At 39.2% G+C, this 18,172-nt stretch overlaps 1 protein-coding gene across 2 annotated transcripts in view; it reads right to left on the bottom strand.

Annotated features, from left to right (window-relative positions):
• Window positions 1-14,844, bottom strand: part of Plek (pleckstrin) — a 30,804-nt gene extending 15,960 nt beyond the window's left edge. Inside the window, exons 1-4 of one of the 2 annotated variants that reach the window (XM_027934314.3) lie at window positions 14,710-14,844; window positions 14,132-14,396; window positions 1,237-1,392; window positions 822-1,003 (exon numbers count right to left, since the gene is read on the bottom strand). In XM_027934314.3, the coding sequence (XP_027790115.1) occupies window positions 822-1,003; window positions 1,237-1,392; window positions 14,132-14,173 (380 nt within the window). In that variant the 5' untranslated portion in view covers window positions 14,174-14,396; window positions 14,710-14,844. The remainder of the gene's footprint in view (window positions 1-821; window positions 1,004-1,236; window positions 1,393-14,131; window positions 14,397-14,709) is intronic. The other variant, XM_027934315.3, reaches the window with a different exon arrangement.
• Between the last annotated feature and the right edge of the window lie 3,328 nt (window positions 14,845-18,172).

The following is an 18,172-nucleotide window of genomic DNA, read 5'->3' as shown; positions in this document are numbered from 1 at the left end:
CAGGAGAATCACAAGTTGAAAGCCAGCCTCAGGAAAAGTGAGGTACTAAGCAATTCAGTGAGACCCTGTTTCTAAACAAAATACAAAATAGGGCTGGGGATGTGGCTCTGTGGTCGAGTGCCCCTGAGTTCAATCTCTGGTACTCAAAAAAAAAAAAAAAGAAAAGAAAAGAAAAGAAAGAAATAAAGAGATTCCTGTGCTCATAGAAGATATGAAGCATGCAGGAAAGAACTCTATTCACAATCACTGCCAAGAGGCTATATTTACCTGTTGGTCTCTGACTCCCTTTAGACGATAACTATCACTTGCAATGCCAAGCTAGCCAGTATTACAGCCCACTAAACCAGGGCAGGGAACAAATGGCTTTCATGCAGGATGGGTGTTCACCCTGGCTGGCCCTTCCTGACTATGAGAATGAAAACATGAATTCAAATTTGAAATCTCACTTGCTTGTATACTTAATTCCTGCCTCTTGGTTGCTGCCTAGAGATCCTGATGCTTTCTTTCAAGACTAATAACTTATTATGGCTACTTCATAAATGAAATGATGAGTCATCCATTCTCCCCACCCCACCCCCACACACATACACGACATACACAAAGCTACCCAGTGAGGGAAATTATACATTCCTATTCCATTAGCTTCTTGCCTCAGACCCAATTCAACATCTAGGTCCACCAAGTTCCAGTGCAGCTTGGCAGAGTGGATATAGACTTCAGAGATGGCCAAGCAAGCCTTGGAGCAGGATCTGTTGTGTTCTTCCCCTCAGAAAGCAGAGAGAAAGAAGGAAGGGTAGAGAGAAGCAACCACAGAAAATCACCCTAAGTCGATGGTTTCTGGCAGACGAATGGACCTCCTTGTGGATTTCCTTGCAAACTTCTGGCCTCCTTCAATGCATTTAATGGCTCTCTTGATGTCCTTAACCCAAGCATCTCTCTCCTCCAGGAAGCTGGCCTGGAAGAAGTGGTCCTGCTGTTTGGTGGTAGTAATCTTAAACACAAACTGAAAATCAAAACACATCCCATTAGAAATGACCATGTTTAAGGCACCGAAGCCCATCATAAAGAGAACAGTTGACCCAAACCTGTTCCACCCAAGAGAGACTCAAATGCCATAATGAAGTGTGGTTGAGAGTGAATGAGGCTGGTCCAGGAGGCACTGCTAATACTGCAGGCCATGCACAGACTTAAAGGTCAGCGCCTGACCCAGATTTGTAGCTCGTGATGTCAACTCACCATCCTCTTGGCAAAGTCCTGACAAGAGCTCGTCAGGGTGCTTCCTTTCAGGGGGATCATCCCTTTGGGGCTGTTGTCACTTTTCTTCTTGTAGAATTCAATTCCATCTTCTAACAATACAACCCACATGGCTTTCCAGGTGTTAAACACGCTCCCCTAGAATGACAACAGAAAGAGCTGAGATGGGCGGGGTTCCTTGAGTACAGCTCATATTTCTTTGTCTTCATGCACTTTTCAGTTTTTAACTGCCTGTTTTGAGAAGAGAAAAATATAGAAAAATGACAACCACTGGTATTTTGTCAAAAGGTTTTTAATTTTTAGAAAATTTTAATTCCTGGGGGTGTTTATCAGAATTATAGAGTCAAAATATAGGAAGCAATTTTCCTAGTGCTTTTCAAAATATGATCTTCAGGGCACCTGATCTGATTCACTGAAGATGGCTGTAAATAAAATCTGGTCCCACCTCAATTCTGGCTTCACTTGTAAGGCCAGACCATGCTGCCGTGATTGCTGAATATCAAACGACCCAGTTCAAGCTCTGCTGTGTCCTTGCTACTCAAACTTGAGCAGCCTTTCTGAGCTTCAGTTCCCAAGACTAAAATGGGGGTGACAACGATTGCCTCAGAGGATTCTAGCACATATTAATGGAAATAATGTGGACAGGACTTTTAAAGTTCAACTGTGGTTATAAACAGGAGGTTGTATTATTAAATATTTTAAAATATTGTCATGTTTGTATGCCTGTTTGAGTTTCTAGCAAAATAAACAGCTACTCTTTCATCCTCTCTCAGTGGTAATGAACTGGTAGCACTATCATCTTGTGAATGAGGAAGACCCTGGAACATTGAGCCAGGTGCACTGTAGAATAATGAATGGGAAAGCTGAAGCCCATTTGTGGATGTATTTGTGAGCAAACAAGTCACCTCTCTTTTGGTTTCTTTTTTGGTAGATTAAGGTTTGGGGTCATCCCTGGACTTGCATGCCTCCTAGGTCATCATATGGCATGTGTGTATTTAGAGTGCTTGAAAGTACAGGATGACCTCAAACCTGCATTTGACCCTTGTGCTGTTTATTAGTTGTACATATCCTAGGGGGAACGTGTTTAATTTCTGAGCCACAGTTTTTTTTAAAGAGAAGATAATAATTCTATCTTACATCATATTAGCAAGTATTAATTAGGTTTACATAATGAATAAAATATGTACGTATGCGAACAATACATATATGCTTACATATATACAGGAATTATACAATGTATATTTATGCATACATATAAAACATAAAGTATATAAAACATTGTCAGCTAAAAATTGCCAACAAACTATGTTAATTTCAGGAGGTCAAGAACCTACCACTGAATGACATTACCAGGTCTTCAGTAAATAATTTGTGGCATGAATGGTTGTAATTTAAAATCACATTATGTGATAATGAGTATTTAAGACTAAATGAGGAAGATATGAGGAAATGATTAACACTAGAGTAGAAACAAAGTATAACAATGTTTTCTGAAATTATTCTACAGACACATGCAGGACTTAATAAATAGAACAGCTTTGATCAATATAGAGGGAAGTGATCCATATTTGTATGATCAGCTTGCTCAGGAAAGCAGCCTTCATTGGAGAAGGGGACTTTCATTTTGTTAGAATTTTTTTTTTAATTTTTATTTTTTAGCGGGGGGTGGGGGCTGGATACTGGGAATTGAACTCAGGGGCCACTTAACTACTGAGCCACATTCCCAGCCCTTTCTTGTATTTTTTATTTAGAGACAAAGTCTCACTGAGTCACTTGGCACCTCACTGTTTCTGAGGCTTGCTTTGAACTCAAGATCCTCCTGTCTCAGCCTCCTGAGCCGCTGGGATTACAGGCCTGCACCACCGTACCTGGATAGAATTAGTTTTTAATTAAGATATATATATATATATATATATATATATATATATATATATATATATATATATATATACACACACACACACACACACATACACACACACACATCTATAATCAGCCCATAAGCCTCTAATGGGCCATGACCAAGGGAGTACAATTTGGATCTCCACTCTCCTTCATGCACATTCCAGGCTGACTTTCTGTGGTTTACTTTCTGCTCCCAAGCCTGCTGATTGTGTTTAATTCAATTCAAGGATAGTAAATAGATTCTATCTCAAGTGCCAGCTTAAACTAAATAGGAGTGTATGCCTGAATCTGGGCAAACTAGAAAAGCATCTTGATCCAACAGCTGTGTCCATGCTCACAGAGCCCCTAAAGTGCTGCAGTGCTTCCATCCCTTGGTTCAATCAGATTTTATCTGAATATGGATGTCAAGAAGAAACTCAGACAAGAGCCTGTGTGCAGGCATGGCTAGGTTCTATGAAAATCACTTGCGAATTGGTCTACAATATGAGTGATGCTATTGGAGTTAATGTGGCTCACAGGAAAATTAATACTTACAAAGATTCAGTTTGGAGTAATGCCAACTGCTCCTTTAGCAACAAATTAACCATTCTGACTAGACTGAGAAAATTCCTTTTTTCTGGTTTAATTTGGGAGAGGGCTTTGGAAAAGGAATAAAGTAAATTCCTTTGCCTCTATTCCTTGACCCACAATACCACCCTGTCATGACCACCACAAATTAAAATTATCATCCAGCTCCCAGCAGATCCTGCTGCTTATCTCAAATACAAAGAGCTTCTATATAAAGGTCTAGTTGCCCAAAAGGAAGACTATACAAAGAAGATAACTACTTTTTCTTGTCCAAACATTTCCTTTGTTTGGGCTCCTAAAAGAGTTGTCCCCCACCCCCAACTAAAATACACTATCACTTTTTTGCCCAGGCAGAATAATTAATCCAGAGTAACACTACACTATTTCCCTTTTCAAAAAATGGACAAGGTCAGACACTATGCCAACACATTAAATAATTTTAATCAAATTCCTTCCTGTTTTACATCTTAGATTCATATTCAAAACATAAAGAACTCCTTAAAATCAATAAGAAAAGTAGAAACAATATGATTTTTATACGGGCCAAAAAATGATAAACAGGCATGAAATCAAAGAAGATATATGAAAAAGTGTTCATCATCATTATTTATCAGGGAAACATGGATTCAAACCACGATGAGATACCTCGACACATCCACAAGAGTACCCAACATTTATAAAGATAGAGAAGAGCAAGATTTGTCAAGAAAGAAGAATAACTGAAATACAAAATGTTATATCCTATTTGGAAATTTCACCCTAAAGCTAAACACAGACACGTGCCCTTTGCACCTGGTCACAGATCTGAGAGAAATGAGTGTATACTGCCAAAAAGGTTAGATACTAGAATATTCATAGCATCCATAGCAACGTCATTCATAATAGCCAAAAATGGAGAATAACTCAAATACCCATCAACAGGAGAATGGATAAGTAAACTGTACAGTGAAAACATATAAATGTATTATTAATACAGTGAATTCACAAAACAGAATACAACTTAACGATTTAAAAAAGTGAACTACTGGTACTTACAACACCACAGATCAATTTCATAGACGTTATATCAAGTGAAAAAAGAACAGGCAAAAAATGTACTTAGAGTATGAATCCATTTATGTGAAGTTCAAGAACATGCATAACTGGTGAGAGGTTACACTAATGGTAATCTATGATGGGAGTATAGAGTTGGAAGGAGAGCAATGATTTTTATGGGATACTGTCAATGTCTCATCTTGTTCTGTGTATGATGTACATTATATGTGTGTGTGTGTGTGTGTGTGTGTGTGTGTGTGTGAAAATTATGGCATAGCTTACATGCTTTTTTGTATATATGTTTTCCTTCAAGTTAAAAAGCAATGTTCTGTTTAGCTGTATACAGGTCCTGAGAATTAATTCCATGAAGGGCATACACAATGATTATAGTAATATGGCTCTGTTCAGGTTGCTTTTTATGTGGTGCTGGGGATTGAACCCAGGAGCTATAACACTGAGCTTCATACCCAGCACTTTCAATTTTTTAAATTTTGATTTATCACCCAACTAATGATAAAAGAGTCTGCTTCAGACACAACCTGGTATTGAGTGTAACAAATGAACATGAAGTTGCCCAGGCTGGCTTTTAACTTGTGATCTTCCTGCCTCAGCCTCCTGAGTCACTGGGGTTATAGACAAGCACCTCCATACCTGGCCAGGTTGATCCTATGAAAGAGAACTATTCTAGTTTAGTTACCTTTCTCATTTGATCACTGGAAAAACAACATATTCATGCAACATAGGGCCCTTGACCGAATAATGAAGTTTTTAAAAGCAGTTGTGCATATTATTGAGTCATTTGGAATTGGTTGAATATAAAAAGTTATGTTAGTTACAATGGCATTGTATCAGGGTTAAATTTCTTGGATGCAATAATGGCATTCAAGATTACATAGGAGATTATATAGGAGAATATCCTTGTTCTTATTAGATATGTGTTGAAGTAGTGGAGTGAGTTAGCATGATGTTTGCAAATTACTCTCAAATTTCTTGACATAAAATTATATGTGGGCATATTTGTAGAGAAATATCGAGAAGGAAAAAAGAAAAAGCAAATGCATCCTTTCCTTACCAATGGATGAATCTGGTTAAAAAGTATATGGTTAGTGGTAGTAGTTTTCCCAATTTCTGTAGTTTGAATATTTTTAAACAATTAGGGAAAGTTAGTAAATAAATTTACAACATTTGACATTACTATGTATTAAAATTTGGAATATAATTTTACTGAAATATATAGACAAATCTGATCAATAAAAATTGAAATAACTAGAAATAAGAAAGATGTATCCACAGACTTTCAGAGTAGAGTTTCAACTAGATGACTACTAAAATTCTTTTCAAACCTAAAGTTTAATATTCAACTGTAGGCCTATCTAGGATAATACTTTCCATAATCACTCAGGGCTTTTGACCTCAGAATTAGAATAAATTGGTAGAAATCTGTCAGAACTGCATTCCCTTTGCAGACAATTAAAGCATCCAGAGACAACTGTCCAAAGTGAATGTGTGCTTTCCTTATTCAAATATAGCTTTAGGGGCTGTCAGCAAACTCCTAGGGGAATGTGTCATTTGGGATTTGGGGTCATTATGCAAATTGAGGAACCTAATACTTGGAAAATGAAGAGATATCTGGCCACTTATAAAGCTTGCACTCTCTTCCAGGCCTGATAGTGGTGAGTTAGGTTAGGATGATGGAATTCTCTGGTAACCTGACAATAGATCTTATTGGCCATTCTTATATTTTTCCCTGTCTGGCCTCAACCTTCTTGGTGCTCACCCAAGAGCAAACCTGGAAGTGTGATTATAGTCTGACCAAGCTAAAGAAGAATTTAGGACCATCTATCAACACTTTTACCATAGAGATAAAGCTGAGGCCCCTGTTAGGTGACTAGGCCTTGTACACCTGCCTAGTTAATGTGAAACTGTCACTAGAATCAAATTCTCTTGATTCCCAGTTTTATGCTCTTTCCCTTCCTCTCAGGTGCTATTTTCATTTTGGTTCTTAGATAACTAATTCTAAAATCTGGATCAATCTCTTTTTTATAACACTTAGCCAACTACTTCACTTTACTAGAGATTACACATAGACAGATGATAGATATAGGTTGAATATTTCTTATCCAAAATGATGCTTGGAACCAGATGTATTGCAGATTTTTATTATTTTTTTCTGATTTTAGCATATCTGCATATACATAATGATATAACTTGAGGATGGAACACAAGTCCAAGCATGAAATTTATGTTTCATTTTTACCTCACATACATAATCGAAAGGTAGTCAGGCATGGTGGCACATGCCTGTGATTCCAGCAACTTTGGAGGATAAGGCAGGAGAATGGCAAATTCGAGGCCAGTCTGGGTAATTTGGTGAGACCCTGTCTCAAATTAAAAAATGAAAAGAGGTGGGATGTAGCTCAGTGGTAGAGGACCCCTGGGTTCAATCCCTAGTACCAAACAAAACAAAAACAAAACAAAAAGCCAAAGGTAATTTTGTACTATATATTAAATAATTTTGTGCATGTTAAATGGTGTGGAATTGTCCACTTGTGGTGTCAAGCCAGTGCTCAAAAGATTCAGGTTTTAGAGCATTTCAGATTTTTTATTTTTGGATTAAGGTGTTCAATTTTGTTTGTGTATGCATGGTTTGCATGTATACACCTGCACGCTTGTGTGTGTGTGTGTGTGTGTGTGTGTAGCATATGTCTGTTTTCTTCCATTACAAACAAAAATCTATTCAATTACAGGCCCACAATGGTGTGTTTTAGATGCTAAGTCAGATTTAAAGTTTCCTGGTAAATGGTCATCATCATGGGACTGATATATCAGAGTCTGACATTACATGACACCAAAAGAAGAAATCATAAAAGGATAAGACATCTGCCAGGCACAGTGGCGCACACCTGTAATCCCAGTGGCTCAGGAGGCTGAGGCAGGAGGATCGAAAGTTCAAAGCCAGCCTCAGCAAAAGCCAAGTGCTAAGCAACTCAGTGAGACCCTGTCTCTAAATAAAATACAAAATAGGGTTGGGGATGTGGCTCAGTGGTCAAGTGCCCCTGAATTCAATCTCTGGTATAAAAAAAAAGATGAGACATCTGATCATATTTTTAACATGAACTCTGTACATTAAAAAATAAAGCAATAACTGGAAGCAAAAGCAAATGCATGGATATTTACAATATATCACTAAATGATTAAAGGTAAAGAACCTTAAGGTATTTTTTAAAACATTCTAGAATCAATAAGAAATATATAAATGCTCTCAGTTTTCAAATGGGCAAATAATATAAACAGGCAATTCTCAAAAGAAAAATTAATGTGGGTCCAACAAAAATAAAAATGGATGACTTCAACAGCAACAAAAAAATGCAAATTGGAATTAAGTAAGACACAGTCCTTTTATTTAATAAGATTTTAAAAAATATTTTAAAGTAAAATGTATGGGCCAAGATTTGGGGAAAGGGCATTTGGGAAGGGGGAAGAGCTCTATGACTCAACAGTTTAATGTGGCTGTCAAAAAAAAAAACAACAAAAAACTACACTCATTGTGGGTTATATAAATAGCATAGGATCTAAAAGAGGAAAGCAATATTCTAACTTTAAATGGGCATAGCCAGGAAGTGACCAGGGGCCCTGGAACTGGATGACTCCTGCTCAAATCCCAACCCCAGCACTTTCTAGCAGTGTGACTTTTAAGCAAATTTCTACATCTGGCAAATGAGGATAGTAATAATCCCTATGTCTCAGGGTTTGGGGAGGTTAAATGAAGCAATCCACATAAATTGCTGAAATCAATATCTGGCACACAGTGAGCACTCTTTAAATACTACCTATTCCCTCTAATTCTATATTTATCAGGTGCTAGGAGAACTATGCTGGGTTCAGATAAAATTGGAGCCAGTTCAAAACAGAATACAAAGATGACACCTTCTCTCCTGGGAGATTGCTGAAGGAACTGTCTATGAACAGGCAGAGCAGACGAGAATTGTCTTTAAAGGTGTGAAACACTTGGATTATTCTGGAGTCCCACTAGATGGAGGTTTCAAAATACAGTTTTATGCACAACTCAAAGGAAAACAATTAAATTAGTGAGTTCCTTAACAAAAGAAATATTCAAGATGCTTGTTAATAGAAAAATAAAAGAAATGCAGGCTACAGAGAAGAAGTTCAATTGGACATTTAACATCCTTTTCTACCCTGAGATTCTATGCATTTGTCCCAAAGAGCCTGCTGTCCCTATATCTTTTTATCTTTTTATTTCTATAATTCCTATTTCTAATCTTTGGGCCTCACCAGCAAGGCAAAAAGTAACAATAAGTCTTAGGAGCACATTTTACATGTCATCTAAAAATGAACATCCTGTCTGAAATTATTTTTTTAATACTTAAAAAAGTTGCCATACTATGGAACCCTGATTCCTTGGTCTCTATGAGTCTATTTTAGGCAAATTTCTTTCAAGTTCATCCAACTAATGATAAAAGAGTCTGCTTCAGACACAACCTGGTATTGGGTGTAACAAATGAACAAGATCCAGTCTCTGCTCTCAGTTTATAATTTAACAGGGAAGAGAGTAATATCTAATTCATTGTGATGAATGCACAAAATAGAGCATGCCTTCCTGTGTATGTCCAGCTTCACTGAAAGAAGCTACAGCTCAGCTGAGGGGTGTTGTATGCCTGTGACCCCAGCTACTCAGGAGACTGAGGCAGGAAAGTCACAAGTTCAAGGCCAGCCTGGACAACTAAGCAAAACCCTGACTCTAAATAAAATAAGGGATGGAAGTGGAACTCAGTGGTAGAGTTTTAACCTAGCAGGTAATAACCCCTAAGTTTGATCCCCAGCAACTGAAGAAAAAAAAAAAAAAAAGCTACAACCCATGGCTGACAGTTGGGGCAACTGGACTTTTGTGTTTATCTATAAAATAAAGATAACAAATTACCTACTTCTCATTGTAAAGGTTAAAGGAGATGATAAAGGGCTTAGCAAAGCAACTAGCTGGGAGCAGGGGTTTGAAAAATATGTATCCAGGCACCATCATATATGCCTACAGACCCTGAGACTCAGGAGGCTGAGGTGGGAGGATCACAAATTTGAGGACAGGGGCTGGGATTGTGGCTCAGTGATAGAGTGCTCGTCTAGCACGTGCGAGGCCCTGGGTTCAATCCTCAGCACCACATAAAAATAAATAAATAACATAAAGGTATTGTGTCCAACTACTTCTAAAAAAAATAAATGTTTAAAAAAAAATTTGAGGCCAGCCTCCGCAACTTGTCAAGACCCTATTTTAAAAAGTGTAAAGGACAGGGGATGTGACTCAGTGATAGAACCTAGGTTCAATCCCCAGTACTGGGAGGTGGGGGGAACAAGTACAGTGGTGTAGGCAAGGGTAGAGTTATTCTGGCTTGAGGTTCTTCTGAGTCCCACCTATTACAGCAAAGAGTGCTTTTGGAACAGAAAGTCACTGCAATATGAACTCAAGACGGCCAGATAGAAAGTGGTTAAGCTCAGCTCTATGCAAAGCTGAGGCCACACTACCGGGTTCCAAACCAGATGTGCCACTTTTATCTGGGGGATCTTGGGCAAGGCTCTGCCTTTCTGTACGTTATCTTCCTTATCTATAAAGTCAGGATAATTGTACCTATTGTGTAGGGTTGTTCTAAGTATGTCACATGAAGGGACTGATGCATGTAATGCTTAGAACTGTCCCTGCTGCCTGACAGACACTGCATGTGTTAGTCATTACCGTGATGACGAAATCAATGGCTGCAAATCTCTGGGATATTTCATCTGTCCAGAAGACAAGCCAGCTGTAGGAAAGGGTTCCTGGGCAAGGACCCAGGATTCTCCTGTTCTCTCTTTTGTCCTAGACTCTCCCTTTCTGCCACAGTTTTCTGCAGCCCTTTTCTTTCCTGCCTCAGCTCCTTATCCTTCTATTTCCCAACACCCTAATTCCTGTGCTTTCTCCCAGTCTCACAGGACATCCAAGTCCCAAAGCCACTGAATCAGTCCTGTTGTACCTACTGGTTGCTGGGAGGGTTGTCGTGGAAACCAGGGTCTGCTCCATAAACCTCTAGGAATGAGGGAAATGACTTGGAGGAGTCTAGTCTATTTATTGTATTCATTTGCTCCTTTCTTTTTTTTAAAGCCATGCATATGAACATATTCCCTTCAGCAGTATGTATTCAAACACATGCAAAATAAACACCTAATCAGAGAGCAAAGGAGGCCTAGGTTACTAAACCCAGTCTTGCCCACAGTACAATTTGTCCAGGCCCCACACTGCTTCTGCTGAGTTCATCTGACCTCCCTTTTGTCGGCTTGCATAGCCTGCCTTTCAGAACAATGCCTGGCATCATGAGATGATGGTCTGAATCCCAGGTTAGCCTCTTACCAAATGCTTGATAGGGAACAAGTCACTTATTTTCCCTGAGACTCATTTTTCTCAACTCTAAGATGAGAATCACAAAGTGGTAAAGACTGAATGAGGTCACATTTGTATACCAGCCAGCGGCTACCTAGTTGAGTCTAAATGCTTCTTGGGAAAAAAAAAAAAAGTGACAAGACTTTGAGGCAAGGAGATCTGGGTGTTTGGAATGAAAAGGTTGGAAAATGACAGAATTATGTGTTTAAGATAATTATAAGTTTAAGATAATTATGTATTTAAGATCTTAGGAGGCCAAAGAGGAAACATAAATTGTGAAATATTATCTCTCAACAGAAGAAAAACAGAAACATTTTGTAGTTACTAGCCCATTGGCTGTCAAGACCAAGATTTCTAACGAAAAAATTCCTCTGTGAGCAGGAATATCATATTTCTTCCACCCAAAATATTCCAATAAAAGCATTTATAAAACAAGACCAAAGAGAAAGTTGTCCTTTATTACTATCCAAGTGCATAAGAGAAAAAGATGAATGGAGAGAGATTCAGCTATTGTTATTTGTCATGTTTTAACACAAATAGTCATGGTTAAGGCTCCTAACAGTCTCATCAGAGAAAGATTTTCATGGCTCTTTCTTCATGATTAACTTGGCCACCACCCCAGTGACTGAAAAAACTTAATATCTAAAGAAATTAGGAACGTTTACACCTTGTGGGAAACTCTGGCTCCAGGTTTAGTTCCACAACTGACAAAGAGAATATTTATGAACCAAACTTTTCTTTAAAATGTCAAATTAGCCAGAAATGGTGGTGCATATCTGTAATCCCAGATATGCAGGAGGCTGAGTCAGGAGGATCGAAAGTTCAAGGCCGGGCTCAGTAACTTATCGAGGTCATGTCTCAAAAAAAAAAAAATTTTTTTTTAAAAAGGGCTGGGGATATTGCTCAGTAGTTAAGTACCCCCTTGGTACCAAAAAAAAAAAAAAAAAAAAAAAAAAAGGGTGAGGCTGGGATTGTGGCTCAGTGTTAAAGCACCCCACCCAAAAAAGTCAAGTTAGAGGACATAGCTTGGTGGTAGAGCATGAGGCCCTGAAATAAGATTTTTAAATAAAAACAAAATGCCAAATTAGAAAATTTATATGGACAGTATTCAAGTGGCCCCCACATAAAAATGCAAAACATAAGGAAGATGTAAATTGAAAACAAAAATTTTAAAGATACAAATTGTGAAAATATCAGTATGAAATTTTACTAGGTTCTAGGCACTTTTCTAAAAGGGCATCTACAGACCATAATCTGAGAGAATGATTCTCACTAATTAGAAGTTATTTACTAATTTAAGTCCATATGCTTCATAATCCTGACTCTATTATCCTCCTTTCCTAATGAAACAATCTCAGTTATTATAGAGTGAATACATATTTTGTAGTTGAGAGAAGTTTAAATACAAGCATGCAAACTTTATAACAGCAAGTTTCATTGCAAGATGTTTTCCATTGTCTAAAAACCAAACAAACAGAAAACCCATGCAGAAAATGTTTTCATTCACCTGCTTTTCTCAAGAAGCCCAAATGGATTAGGCAAATCCGTCAACATTGATTATTATTGGTTTTCAGAGGAAGCACCAGTTCCTATCACAAGAACACTACATGCACCTCTGTGTGTAAACCTGTGTCTCTTCCAAAGGATGTTTCAAATTAGCCAGAGACACTACCAGCTAGGGGCACATTTATCCTCCAGCACCAACTCATAACTCCCCAACACAAATACATTGCAAACACTTAGATTAAATTTGCTTTGCAAGATCCTGGGGTTCTGAATTGAGCCAGTGCCATGAGTCAGTGCCAGGAGTCAGAGTGTGTTTCTGGTCCCAACTCTGTCACACCCATGTGACCATGGATCTCAGTCTCCTCTTGTGCAAACGAGGAGATGGGGCCAGCTGATTACAGGTCCATTTCAGACTGAATTCAGAATTGGAGCAGGCAGCAATATATGCTGTTCAGTCCCCTTAGAAGTAGAACATTTTAGGCCAACACGTAAAACAAAGCCTAAAACAGGGTCTTGTTAGGTGTTCATTCAGCAGAATGGCAGCGGAAGGGATGTACTAAAATTCCGTTCACTTCTGAATCTCTGGTTTCACGTGGGTTAGTGTGAGCATGCTTGTGTGTATAGGCGTTGCCCACAGGATGCCAATAAGCCCTATGTGTGAATTCACCATGGGGGCTTTTCACATCAACTCAGAAAACACCCAGCCAGAATCAGAAGAAAGATGAACGGCCTTAACAAGATTTAGTGTTCCTTATACCAAATGAGTGAGACAAGGCATTTTTTAAGTATGCTCAGTTCTGTATATCCTACTCTTTAAAATTGTGCTTCTGCCACCTTGATGGCCTATTAAACAAATTCATTAAGAGTTGTGAGTGAAGAGATTTCAGTATAATTTTTAAAAGATAATGGGTTTTTTAGGCATCAATTTTAAGATGGCCCAAGAAATAAGCTATAATTACTATATCATTTTTCAACTTATTTTTAAGCACTCCTCCCCCCAAAACAAACAAATAAACAACCCTGAGGGCAGATTTGAATAAAAAAAGAAACAGTCTCTCTGAGTAACCTCTGCAGTAAAAGAGTTGGCTCCTTCGGCAGATGCACATGAGTGACTCTTAAAAAAGTTTATTCTAAATTGTGAGGGAGTTAACCTAGGCCCCTCCCCCCAGATCCTGCTGCTCAGAATTCTCAGGTCCCCAAGATTAAACTGTGCTAAACTCTGAGCTGGATCAATTTCCCTTTAAGAGACAGAAGGCAGTAGAATACCTATTGACTCCTCCACCCCAACCTTCCCCAGTGCTGCAGTGAGCTCCTGTTTTCATCCCAACAGGTGCAGCAGAATGTGTTCCTGAAAGGAATTGGGTCGAGTTCGAAGCTAGATACCAGTCTTCCCCTAGCCTGTCTTGAGTTGTCACTCACCTTGTGAGTGGTGCTTCTACTTACCTTTTTCACAAGGTAGCCCTCCCTGATCTGCTTGGGTTCCATGCCGATGGACAGAAGGACAGACGGTTCCCTTCCCAGACAAGTCCTCTCAGAAGCTCACCTTCCTCTGAGACCCCAGGCGGTTGTGGGCTGTCTTTTTCACAGTGAGGTCTCTTTCACAATTTCCCTTCTGCTGGTGATCGCATGATCACATCCTCTTCCCCTCAGTGGGCTGGAAGGGCAGAATAAGGAACTGTAGAGCCAAACAGCCCAGGCTTTGCTCATACTGGAAACATTAAAAATACAATTGGGTGCAATATTTGCCAAGATAAATTTTTATTACCATAAAGAAAAGCATTATCTTTTTTATTTTTTTTCCTAGAGAGAAAAAAAATAAACGATAAAAAGAAAAGGAAGATGAACAAGAAAACTTTATTGGTAGAAACTATCCTGCTTAGGAATTGTTCTTGAGACCCTGAAAATGTTTAATAACAATACCAAGAAATCCAGAGCCATCTGATTAGCATAACTGAGGTACCTGCTGTTAAGTGAACATCTACTTCTCTCCCAGGCCCTGTACCAGGGGTTTGTCAGCCTACCTTATTTAATTTGGTCTTCTGAGGAGCCCTATAGGAGCCAGGCAGGGTGGTGCACACCTGTAATCCCAGTGGCTCAGGAGGCAGGCAGGAGGATCGTGAGTTCAAAGCCAGCCTCAGCAAAAGGTACTAGGCAAATCAGTGAGACCCTGTCTCTAAATAAAATACAAAATAGGGCTGGGGATGCAGCTCGGTGGTCAAGTGCCCCTGAGTTCAATCCCCAATACCCCCCTCCCCCAAAAAAGAATCCCAGAGGGGAAGTATATTGCTGCCCCTATCTTAGAAATAAGGAAACTCAGGCTTGGATAAAGAAAGCGGTTTTCTCAAGATGACTCAGCAGGTGAGAGGTGAAACAAGAACAGAAGGGAGGAACCACACCAGGGTGCCCCTGCCTCCCACTAGGCATGAGAGCAGTGCCCACAGTGGACACTCACCCCACAACAGGCCTGTAAAAAGAAGTCTGCGATCAAACATGTTTGAGAAACTGTTTATTATAGTTACAATTTGGTGAATGATCTTACAGATTAACCAATTAAACATCAAGTACCACACAATGATTGCCATAACAGATTCCCAAACTTGCTTGACTACAGAAATCTTTTTCGAACTACTCCTATAGACAATTTGGTTATGGATTGAATTGTGTCTCCCCCCCCCCCCAAAAGACGTCGTAACCTCAAGAACTTCAGAAAGCGACATTTTTGGAATAGGGTGGCTGTAGATGTAAATAGTTAAGTTGAAATGAGGTCATGCTGGAGCAGAGGGGCCCTTAATCCAATATGACCATTCTCTTTATAAGAAAAGGAAAAGAAGAGCCACACAGAGAGAAAACAGTCATGTGATCACATGATAGAGGCAGGGTTATAGTGACGAATTTAAAACTCAAGCAATGCCAAGGATTGCCAGCAGCCCCAGAAGCTAGAAGAAAGCAAGCAAGGATTCTCTCTTTGAGTGTCATGGAGAACATTGCTCTGCTGAATTGAAACCTCCAGCACTCTGAGACAATACATGATGCTGTTTTCAACCACCCACTATGTGATGATTTGTTATGGCAGCCCTAGAAAACAAATGCACTTTTGAAAAGCTGACATTGAAGATGGGCAAGTTATTTAATCACTCTGTGCCTCAGTCTTCTCATCTATAAAATAGGGATGATAGCACCTATCCAATGGGGTCATTCTGAAGATTGAATGAAACAATACCCACAGTTTCAGAAGTGTCTGGGAACATAGTAAATATCCGTAAATGTTAGTTATCCCTCATCTTCAAGGCAAGTTTCCATTATCCCAGAATTGGCCCTTTTCAATAATTAGTTCAACAGAGATGATAGAAGTAATCATAGGACTACATTTCTAACTAGTTCCCTTTCCTTATTATACCAGTCAGTGTTCTTTGACTGTATTTGACAAAAACCAATGTTGGCTACTATAGGCACATAGGAATTTACTGGAAGAGAATAGGATGGCTCACAGACATGAAGGAAAAGTGAAGACTTAGGTCTCTGGAGGGACAGGAACCAGGGCACTGCAGGATTCCAGAAAGTAAAAACCAACAGCCCATCTCTTTGGGGCATCAAGGTGAAAGTATTCTGGTGGTTTTGTGGCCTGTGGCAATCTCCAGGTGTCAGGGCACTGAGTGGCCTGGTTCAACTTGGAGCTTCCCTCTCAGGAATCTCAAGGGGTAGCATGTGGACTGATGGCCCTAGTAGGCCATGCACCATGGGGCAGGGGTTTTCCCCCAAAATAAAAGGAAGATGCAGAAGTAGTAGAAGAGTGAGAGGTACCTAGACGGGGAAAACCAACAGATGTCCTGGTCCGAGGAGCCAGGAACATCAGGGGAAGGAAGAAGTTCAGAGATTCTCTGAGAACTTCCTGATTCATTCTCTTCCTTCTTTCCAACTATGTTTCTAATCAGCAGTCATGATTCCTCTATTTTTCATTTTTTTCCCTATTAATATAGATTACATAAAATTGTAGATAACTTGCCATCCGTTTCTCATTGCACCAAAGTTAATTAGAAATTATTAGAAAGCATTGGAGTTAGAAGTAGAGGAATTAACATTTGATGACACCTGAGCAAAACAAAAAAATTAAAGGAATGATTTGCTGTGTTTACATTCAAAAAAGTATTTTGCTGTATCTGTACCGGCAATGGAAACCACCATCAATACATTAACCAAGTCTTATTCATGGCTACATTTGTCTTCTTTTCATTGACCAACTGATTTCTAATTTGGAATCCTTTCTACCTTTGTCCTAGCATGATCAGAAGATGTATTAGTCAGTTTCCATTGCTCTGACAAAATGCCTGAGATGAAAACACTTAAAAAGAAGAGAGGATTGTTTGGGTTTCAATCCATGGTCACTTGGCCTCATCACTATGGAACTGGGGCAAGGCAGAACACCTTGGCAAGGGAACATGTGGTAGAGCAAAACTGCTCACCTTGTGGCAGCCAGAGAGCAGAAAGAGAAGGGGCAGAGCTCCAGATATCCCCTCTAAGAACACACCTCCAGTGACCTCACTCCCTTGCACCACACCCCACCTCTTAAAGTTTCAATGGTAACTATAACTTTATCAGCTGGGACCCAGGCCTTTAACACAGAGACCTCTGGTGTACACTTAAGATACAAACCCTAACATTAGGTTTTTAAGTTCTTTACACAGAAATGTCATGCTATTTAAACTTTTTTTTAATGCCTACAGTATAAAAGTACTCCCTGTGTTCTGAATAATTCATTTCAAGAAACTTGGACTGAGTCTTATTCATGAATAAGACTTTACTATGTGCGAGGCCTTGGAATAGATGTAGGAATAAACGTCCTGGGACTCCCCAAATGTGTGAAGCAGTGGAACAACTGGTGGATTAGATGTTGCCACTGGGCTCCTTCCACTCCTGCCCTGGGTCATCATGCCTGCTTAGCAACACCTTGTGGTCAGTAGAGAGAACTGCCTGGATCGATAGGATTTGGGACTTGAGGAAGTTCCAGCAAGTGTTCTTTTTTATCAGACCTCATGCCCAGGTCATTACAACTTCTTCCAATATCTTTCCTATGTACCTGGACAGGTTTACTTTATTAAACCTCATCCTGTCATTCTTTTGATTCTCCCATATTTGATCCATAACCTTGGAAACATTCTTGTAGCACATTTTATTGGTGTAAGGAAAAAGTAAGACTTTGGAAAAAAAAAAGATTACTATGTGTTTCCAATGTAAAATTCTGTGCTATTTACAGTAAACCTTCATAAGGTTGATTCTATGGTGTTTGTAATTTTCCTTGTCTTGGAATCATTTTGCAACTCTAAATTGTGGATAACTTACAGCAATGCAAACAATTCTTGCAAGAATGGAAACTCTATATTTCCCTAGACCACCTCTACCCTCTTCCTCATCCCAGTCCCCTCCCATAGAAAAGTTTTGTGTCTAATTAGAATTGCACTTCAACATTCCTTTACTCCATGTAAATTT

The sequence above is a fragment of the Marmota flaviventris genome, chromosome 14 (assembly GCF_047511675.1).
Source record: "Marmota flaviventris isolate mMarFla1 chromosome 14, mMarFla1.hap1, whole genome shotgun sequence".
Classification (NCBI taxonomy): Eukaryota; Metazoa; Chordata; class Mammalia; order Rodentia; family Sciuridae; genus Marmota; species Marmota flaviventris.
The sequence above is the reverse complement of the archived record's forward strand: the minus strand, read 5'-3'. Positions and strand labels throughout refer to the sequence as shown.